This window comes from Melospiza georgiana, chromosome 32 (assembly GCF_028018845.1).
Source record: "Melospiza georgiana isolate bMelGeo1 chromosome 32, bMelGeo1.pri, whole genome shotgun sequence".
NCBI lineage: Eukaryota > Metazoa > Chordata > Aves > Passeriformes > Passerellidae > Melospiza > Melospiza georgiana.
Window position 1 is genome coordinate 4,133,599 of NC_080461.1, and position 9,299 is coordinate 4,142,897.

General features: G+C 52.4%; 1 protein-coding gene across 1 annotated transcript; it reads right to left on the minus strand.

Moving 5' to 3' along the window:
- Window positions 1–3,653: 3,653 nt before the first annotated feature.
- On the minus strand, window positions 3,654–4,729 carry LOC131095002 (zinc finger protein 436-like). Its single transcript, XM_058042592.1, has 2 exons — window positions 4,667–4,729; window positions 3,654–4,253 (listed from the first exon to the last, which is right to left on the minus strand). The coding sequence occupies exons 1-2, from the start codon at window positions 4,727–4,729 to the stop codon at window positions 3,654–3,656; spliced, it is 663 nt and encodes a 220-aa protein (XP_057898575.1).
- Between the last annotated feature and the right edge of the window lie 4,570 nt (window positions 4,730–9,299).

Below are 9,299 nucleotides of genomic sequence, written 5' to 3' on the forward strand. Positions count from 1 at the left end.
CACCTCTGGGCATCTGCGTTTCCTGCTGCTGGGAAGGAGCAATGAAGCGAGTTGAGAAGTTCTGGTTTCTGTTTCTTCTGGTGGATTTTTTTATTTAATTCCACATTGCGGAGGCAAATTCTGTGACAGCCTCGGTCAGCTTATTCTATTTCAACAACGCCAGCAACAGGGCTGTGTTTGAGCACTGCAAATGTGGCCTGCGTGGCTATAATTCCTCTCATCTTAGTGTTCAGGGGCTGGTGAGCATTCCAGTATCTGCTGATCTTTATGCCTGTGACAAAAATACTGACTTCACTATCACAAAAGCACCGTGGGTAGCACCAACTGAAAGAGGCACTTGCATTTTTACGGATAAAATTCAGGTGGCAAGCAGAAGAGGGCCAAGAGCAGCCATGATCTGCAATTCCCAAGGCAAAGGCACCAGCAGCCTCCTCCTGTCACTTCAGGGTGAGTAAAACTGTGCTGTAAACAGCTCTGGAACTCGATGCTTTCTTCTTCTGAGGGCTGGCTCAGGGCAGCACAGGCGGGCCCTGAGCAGTCAGGGCTGTGTGTGGGTGCTGGTTGCTCTGCTCCAGAACTGAGCTGGAAAAAGCCCTTGGGAGCCGAGGCAGGAGCAGGCGGGAAGGGGCCGGCGCTGCTGCTGCTCCTGGCCGGGAGCCCCGGCTGGGCCGGGCCGGCGCCCCCTGCGCTGCGGCTGCTGCTGCTGCCAGAGCCGGGCGGGACTCGGGGACAGGGAACGGACATGGGGGGACAGCAAAGGCCTGGCGGCTGCAGGGATGGTGGCGCTGGGGCCAGAGCCAGCACAGAGCTTCAGTCCACACTTAACCCCGAGGGAAACGCTGGGGAAAGGCTCCATTTCAGCCTTTCTGCACTCGTGGCTGTGAAGGGACTGAAATGAAAGCAGAACAAGTAGGGCCCAACCTGTTCTACTGCCTTGGGTGGAGCCCCTGGCCTGAGGCTGAGAGGGGCTGTGAGGGGCCATGAGGGGCTTTGAGGGGCCATCAGTCATGAAGCACCATGAAGGGCCTTGAGAGGCCATGGTGGGCCATGGGGAACTCTGAGAGGCCATAGGGGTCTGTGAGGGGCTTTGGGAAGCCAGGCATCTCATGGAACCAAGGGTCCATCATGTCCCAGCAGGGCCTTGTGGAACCAAAGGGACCCTGGTGACACTATGGAGCCTCATGGTATCAGAGGTCCATTGTTACACAGCAGCCACAGCAGGGCTGCAGAACCAAGGAGATCATTATGACACTGCACAACTGTGCAAACCTCTGAGCCTACCAGGGAAAAAGCAGTAGCAATGCCCTGGAAAGACACACCACAGGCTCTGGGCATTCCTCACAGCTTAGGGTGAGAAAAGAGACTTCCCCATGGTGTTCTGCAGCACTATGTAATTTGTCCCAGTTCTGTCCTCTCCATTGGCCTTCTCTACCCCTTTTACACTTATATGTTCATGTTCTGGTGAGTTCTCCCTTCCCATTGGTGTGTAACCCTGTCCATCTACCCTGGCATTCCCTACTGGTCCCTTACCAGTGTACCACCCCTGAGCCCTCAGACCATTGGATCCCTGGTGCTCTCCATTGCACCCTCTTTCCCTCCATTTATACCCTGGAGAATCCTTTCTCTTTGGCCTCTGGACACTTTCAGTGTTTCTGTGTGTGTGTATGTGCGTGTGTGTGTGTGTGTGTGTGTGTGTCTATGTATCTGTGTGTCTGTGTGTGTGTCTGTGTTTGTGTCTGTGTGTGTGTCTGTGTTTGTGTCTGTGTGCTGGTACTCTCATGGTTCCTACCCATTGGCACAAGACACTCTCGGGGAAGATTGTATCCAGACCACCTAAGACTGCAGCAATAACTCATTTTTTCATTTACTCTGTGGTGTAAATGAACCATTCTGTCTAATCATGATCAGAAAAAATCAGAGCTGTATTTATAGAAATTTGTCGGGTATTCTGTGATTAATCCTGTGGGACAAATAGCGTTTATTTTCAATTCCAATGTCCAATCATTTAAACCTTTGACAAAGACTGGGGCTGGGATTGGATCCAGCAACTCCCAGTCTCCTCTCTTAGAAGGAATTTTAGAAGTCTAGGGGCCCTGCACAAGTTTGAGGATCCATGGTGGCTGTTTCGTGTAATATCTGCACCTCATGTATCAGGAGGAGTTTCTCCAATAAAGAAATAAAGCTTTTGCCTGAAGCTCCCACTGTGCCCATGACAGGAACCCCTGTGAGTGTCTGGGACATCCTGGCTCTTTGGCAGCCTGGGGACTCCTGGGATGTCACCGATGAGCCCCCATGAATTCCTGTGACAGATCGGTGCCTTTGCAGCACAAGGTCCTCTGGGATGTCACCATGGAATGACTGAGACTGCCTCTGACCACAGGGCTCTTTACCATCCTCAGAAAGCCCAGGGAGGTCTCCATGGAGCCCCTGTCCGTGCCTGTGACATTCCAGCTCTGGAACAGCCTGGAGACTCCTGGAAAGTCCCCATGGAATCCCTCTGAGGGCCTGTGAAAAATCTGATCCTTAGCAGGCAACCATCACCAGGCCCCTGTTGCTATGGTCAGTTTCCATGGCAACCATCACAAACCCCCTGTTGCTATGGTCAGTTTCCATGGAAGCTCCATGGATACCCCATGCCACGGGTGGTTGCCATGGACACCAGCTCAGGCCTGCAGCCACAGCCCGTTGCCATGGCAACCATTGGCAGCCCCATCCCCAGGCTCATGGGATCCCAGAACCACAGAATTGGCTGAGCTGGGAGGGACCCATCAGGATCCTCCAGTCCAACTGCTGGCCCTGCCCAGGACACCCCAACAATGCCAGCCTGGGCCTGGCAGCGCTGTCCAAACGCTGCTGCAGCTCTGAGAGCCCTGGAGCTGGGACCCTTCCCTGGGGAGCCTGGGCAGGGCCCCACCAGCCTCTGGGCAAAAACCTTTTCCTGACATCCAACCTGAGCCTGCCCCAACTCAGCTGCAGCCGTTCCCTCCACTCCTGTCCCTGGGCACCAGGGGGAAGAGGTTCCCACAGCCCCAGCCAGGGACCCGCTCCCAAGGCTGTTGCCATGGCCACCAGGGCTGGCACCAGCTGGGATGCTCGGTTTCCATGGGCCAGCATTCAGGAATGGGATTCCCCATTTCCTGCTCTCGCTAAAACTGTGCTGCCCTCGCTGCCCTCCCGCCTCCTCTGGAAAGCACAAAAGGCAAAGATCCCAGGCTGGGATAAGAACAATTTATTGGGACCAGCAACGAGATAAGGAACAAATGGAACAGAAACAATATTGATAACAGAGTGTATAAATAAAACTGTTTACAGGGAAAACTAAAACACAACTGCCTGGCTCTTCCCAGCAACATATTTCCCCTGCCTAGAAAGGACACCCTTCTTCTCAGGGAGAGAGAGAGTCCCTTTCCTGCCCCTGGCAATGACCTGAGGTGAGAGTGAATGCAATGACAGGGCCATGGCCAGACCCTCATGTTCGTCAGTTCTACAACATGTCATTGACAGGGGAAGGTATTGGGGCAGTTGTCTTCCCAGCATGGATCATAGCAAACATGGATCACCACCGCTCTTCCCAACGTTAGACCTCCATTGGGGATGAAGCTGGAGCAGTTCACAAAGCTCGTCCTGCAGCTGGGGCACTTGCAGGGCTTCCCTTAGTGGTGCCTCCGTTGGTGTTTTGTCATGTTTGAGCTCTGGGTGAAGCTCTTCCCACACTGAGGACACTTGTAGGGCCCCTCCCCAGTGTGGATGCGTTGGTGGGTGATGAGGTGGGAGTTTTGCTTGAAGCCCTTCCCACACTCAGGGCAGCGGAAGGGCCTCTTCTCTCTGTGAATCCGCTGGTGCTGGAGGAGACTGGAGCTGCTCTGAAACCTCTTCCCACAGGTTGGGCACTTGTAGGGCCTCTCCTCAGTGTGGGTGCGCCGGTGCCTGATGAGGTGGGAGTTGTTCTTGAAGTCCTTCCCACACTCAGGGCAGTGGAAAGGCCTCTCCTCTCTGTGAATCTGCTGGTTCTGGAGGAGACTGGAGCTGGTCCAAAACCTCTTCTGACACTGGGGACACTCGTGGGGCCTCTCCCCAGTGGTGATGCATTGGTGGGTGATGAGGTGGGAGCTGCAGCTGAACCCTTTCCCACATTCCTCACACATGTAATGCCATTCCCTGGTGTGGATCATCTGGTGGCAGATCAGGTGGTTGCTCTGCTTGAAGCTCTTCCCACACTCCAAGCGCTTGTAGCGCTTCTCCCCATCATGAAGCTGCTCATGGACCACCAGCTCTGAGCTCTGGCTGAAGCTCTGTCCACCTTCCTGGCTCAGGCTGAGTCTTTCCTCCTCAGAGCACCCTGGGCTGGGTTTGGAGCCCCTCTTCCTGTGCAATCTCTGGGGAGTTTCCTCCCCGTTGGATTCCTGTGCCCTGGAGTCACTCATAACAGCCTCTTTCACGAGGTTCTGCTGTGGGGATTTGTCCTCTCTGGTCCCAATCCTCAGCTTCTTGTCTGGAGGAGGAAAGACAAGGAGAGGATGGGATTTGCCTCCGTGCCAGAGGGAAGGGGAAGGAGATAGTTCCAGTGCATCCCCAGCAGGATGGGGTTGGCAGCAGGGTTGTCCTGCAGCTGAGGGCCATGTTGGGCTGGGAGATGGAGCAGGAGAGAGGGAAAAGGGGCACTGACTTCCTTCTCACCTGCCCGGGTGTCCTGGGGATCCTTCTTGCTCCTCACAGCCTCCTTTTCCATCTGGCAATGGTTTGGGGATAGGAAATCCTGTTTTGGGAGAATAACAAGGGATGAGCACACTGAGTTTTGTACTGGTTTGATGGCAAACCTGGGGAACATCTAAACCAGAATTGCAATTAAATAACCAAATGAAGATCAAGGCAATGATACAGAAACACTGCCTTAAACTGACAGAGTCAGGATATAACCTGAAACCCTGTGTGTCAGGGTGGTGGCAGCAGCCCCATTAAATGGTGGCTGCAGTCCTGTTAGAGTGATGAAGGTGATTCTGTCCAAGAAGTGATCCTGTAGAAGGGTCTGGTCTTCCTCTGAAGGTCCAGTTGTGGTTATGGAGCTCTTGTCCTCTGGGAATCCAGTAGGCAAGCTGCTCCTGGTGTTGCAAGGATCAGCTTATATCCAGGTAGGAATGCTTGGATCCTCCCCCTGGGCGGAGCATCCCACAATGGGATAATGGGATTTTATCAGTCCTGCAGGGACACTCAATGGCCAATTAGCAGAAGATATCTCACCTGGAGGGTGTTAAAAGGGCTGAGTCATGGAAGATATAAATAACACTGCCCCACCTGCTTATAGCAGTTGATGAACATGGGGATTGAAAACATGCATTTGGTTACATCTTGCATTGCAACCTGAAACAGTGGGGTAATCCCTGCTCAGGGGGTGAACACCACCCCCCTTACCCAAACTGGCTAAGGTGTAAAACCCCCACCCTGGAAAGGCCACACACACAGGGGACAATGTCACACTTGGCCCTGCCCCAGGGGAGGTCTCTGTCCCTGACACTCCCTTGCTCTCCCCCCTTTTCCCTTTCTTTCCATCTCTCTCTCTACCTCACATTTAGTGTTCAATAAAATCCACTTTGGATTTGGTTTCATTAGCACATTAATTGAGGCAGAGGCATCTCTCTAACAATTTTCTTAACCAGATTGCAGCATTATTTTTGCACAGTGAGTTCAGGGCACTGTTCTCTGACTCCAAGTGCCTTTGACAACAGCATGGTTCCCTTCTCTGAGGAGGTTGTGGTTCTTTCTGGAAGAACTCTTGGAAACTTGGACACAGTCCCTCCTTCCTCCTGGGGAACTTATGGGAGCAGTGATGAGGAAAATGGCTGTTGTGGGTGGCCAGTGTAAAGAAAATATTTTAGTGTCCTTGCTTGAAAAGTTTGGCAAAATCACTGGAGGAAAGGGAAGAAAAATACCAGCGAGACTGACAAGGTTGATTTATCCCAAGGTGAGTAACACAAGTCTGTTAAAAGTCCCACAGGAAGCCCAGCTGAAGTAGCTAAATTCCCAAATAACTCCTGAATTCCCAGGCTTGGGTTTTTTGTCAAATGTGAGCATAATTTTTCTCTTCATCCCTGTCACCTTTGTGACAGCTACAGAGAGCTTTTCCTTCCTTTTAAAAATCTGTATTAGGCTGAATTTCCACTTTTCTTTTACTAGAAACTGCCAGCAGTTGAGCTGGAGCTGTGCGGAAACCAATGAAACTTTGAATTGCCACAAAATTACTTCTGTGGTTGGTTTATTATTATTTGGGATTTGTTTGCGTTTTCATCACATGTGACTTGTGGAAAATTCAAATCTTCATCAAAATGATTTATGCACAGTTAAGTTTGATTTCTGCCAAGTTTGTTTTTTTTCCAGTGCCCAGGAGGTGCTTTAGGGGTCTCTGTGCCTCTGACTCTGGGGGATGCTTGGGAGGGGCTTGGGGGGGTTGTCCCTGTCCCTGTCACCCCAGGCCATTCCCCAGGGGGTTTCCATCATTCTCACCCCAGAGAATGCCTGGGGGGGTCTCTATCCTCTCACCCCTGTGCCAGGGGTTGCTCGGGGCAGTCTCTGTCCCTCTCAGCCCAGGGAATGCTTGGGGCTCTCTGTCCCTTCCCCTGGGGGATTCTCGGGGGGTCTCCCCATCCCTCTCAGCCCTGGTGTGACCCCACCCAAACATCTTCAGGGTCAGAGGGACAGAGACACCCCCAAAGCCCCAGAAGGGCTGAACCTGGGATTTGGTTTAGGGCTGAGGATTTAGGAAGGGACTGGAATTGGGGCTGGGTTGGAGTTGGGGCTGAGACTTGGATTAGAGCTGGGATTGGGGTTAAGGGTAGATATGAGATTGGCTTTAGGGCTTCGGTTGGGATTGGGTCTGGGGCTAGATGAGTCTGGGAATGGGATGGGATTAAATACAGAACTGTGTGTGTCTAAACGTGGAGCGAGATTGAGATCAGGATTAGGTCAGGTTTGGGACTGAGCTCACCCAGAGTGGAACAGGGGGGATGTCACTGTGTGATGGTTTGGGGAAAATCCTGGTTTGGGGAAAAACAAGCTTTGAATGCCTTTGGTTGGGGATTTCTCCCACCCAAGTCCATCTCCAGAAGTCACCTGATGTCCATAAAAACCTCCAAAAATCAAGAGTAAACAAAACAAAGCCACCAGGAGTTCCCTCTTTCCAGTCTCATCCCTCTGGGGTGCTGGTGGTCCCCCATCTCAGGGTCACTGGGGATCCCATTGGTCCTGGGCATCTCCCCACTCGAGGGTCCTACTTAGAGATTCTGGGGGGTTTTGGGGTCCCACAGTCCCGCTCTCCAGCCTCCTCCCAGTCCAGCCGCTTGGGGTTCCTTCTTCTCTCCACTACCCTGTCCTATGTAAGGGCAAATTTTGGAAAAAACCTCCAAAGGGGTTTCCTCTAGAAAGAAGATTCAAAGCAGATTCCCTAGCTGGTTGAGGAAAATATTTCCTTAGAGAAAAGTGGAAAAAACTTGTTTATTTAACAGGTAAAGCATTCACCAGCACAAAAAAAAAATGGACAATATTAAACAATAAAACCTCTTGCCACTCCAAAAGAAATTATTAACTCAGAAAGTCCCTCTTTGGGCTGTAGCTCGGCTCACTCAGTCTCTTATCAGTCTCTTATCAGTCCCTCTGGCACTAGAAATGCCTGACCCAGGCTCAGCCTGGTGGGCCACAGGTGCGAGGTGCCGGTGGTGTTCTGGGTGTTCAGTCCAGAGCAGGTTTAAACAGCTCCAAAGAAAAAAGAAAAATCACAGTCCAGGGAACTTCTCTGCCTCAGAGATCTAAAAACTAACTGAAAGCAAAGGAGAGCTCTGCCCTGCTGTCTGTCCATCCGCAGACAACTGATACCTTAGGATTTAAGGTTTTCTGTTTTGTTTAGGTGTGCAGCTTTTACCTTTATATTAAGTGTTACTGGGATCTTTTCACAGAGTGTTGAAGACAAAACAATCCTGTTCTAGCTGGAGACTCAAAGACAATCTCTTCAAACTTCAGGCTCAAAGCATAAACAACGTGAAAAGAGGAGGGTGGCCAAGCAAGAAAGGAGGATTAAACTTCATAATTTGGAGCTATTAATTGGGCAGTTAACTTCTATATGTAAATAGGCTAAAACTTATAAAAATGTGAGATCTCATGACCAAGCCTTCTTTTGCTCCCATCTTGGAGCTATTCAGCTGTGGCTCTGGTAATGACAGAGTGGGGCCTATAAAGGCATTTTAGTAAAAATTCACTTTATTCCTCTTAGCTCTGTCTGGCCTCTGTTCAGCTCCTTAAGGCATCACAACAGTCGAGGAGCCATAATGTGGAGGAGTGAATGCAGTATCTGAAAACAAACTGCTGTTTCTTCCTCCTCCCCTTCGCTCTCAGAACCAGCCTTAAAGGTGCAGAACTCATTTCTGGGCTAAACAGACCGATGGGGTACGAGCATCATGAAGTCACCCCAGGACACCCCTGTCAGGGTCAGGGGGTCCCGTCCCCGCCTCATCTCCGGGCTGCCGGGGGTCCCCCAGCTCCGGTATCGCCCCTTCCCCTCTCCCCGCCCCGGGGGTCCCCCGTTCCACAGCCCCGGCTCTCATGGGGATCCCCAAAACCAATGTCGCGCCCCGTCGGTACCGGGCCATCCCCACGTGGACCCCCCGGGACCCTCCTGAGATGCGATCGCGGCTCCTCTCCCCCGAACAAGCTCCTCTTAGGGAGCCCGGAGATATCCGGGGGTTGAGTCCGGGATCTGCCGGCTCCGAACACTCTCCAAAAATTCTCCCGGAGACCCCTGGCTGGAGCCGGGGCGAGCTCGGCCTCCGCCCTCACCTGCGGCTCGGGGCTGGGGGCGATGCTCCCGGGGCAGGGGGTGCTGCAGGCTCGGCGTGCGGGCGCTGCGAGCACTGGAATTGTCCCACTCCTGCTCCTGCTCCTGCTCCTCCTCCTCATCCTCCCCATCATCGTCCTCCTCCTCCTCATCCTCCTGCTCCTCTTCATCATCCTGCTCCTTGTCAACCTTGTGCTCCTCATGGTCCTCGTCGTCTTCCTCATCCTCGTCCTCCTCCTTGTCCTTCTCCTCTTCTTCCCCATCCTCCTCCTCATCCTTCACCTCCTCCTTGTTGTCCTCCTCCTTCTCATTGTCCTCATCCTCCTCATGCTCGTCCTCATCGCCAAATCTTCCTGCTCCTCTTCGTTGTCCCACTACTCATCTACTTTCTCCTACTCCTGGTCCTTCTCCTAATCCTTGTCCTAACCATTGTCCTCGTTCTCCTCCTGCTAGTTCACATCCTCATCCTCCTCCTCGTCCA

Bases quoted from the DNA above. Each gene is read 5' to 3' on its own strand.
- LOC131095002 (XM_058042592.1), bottom strand. From the start codon at position 4,729: ATGGAAAAGGAGGCTGTGAGGAGCAAGAAGGATCCCCAGGACACCCGG. The intron at 4,254-4,666 runs GTCAGTGCCCCT...GTCCATGAGCAG, and splicing joins CCCGGGCAGGTGAGAAGGAA to CTTCATGATGGGGAGAAGCG.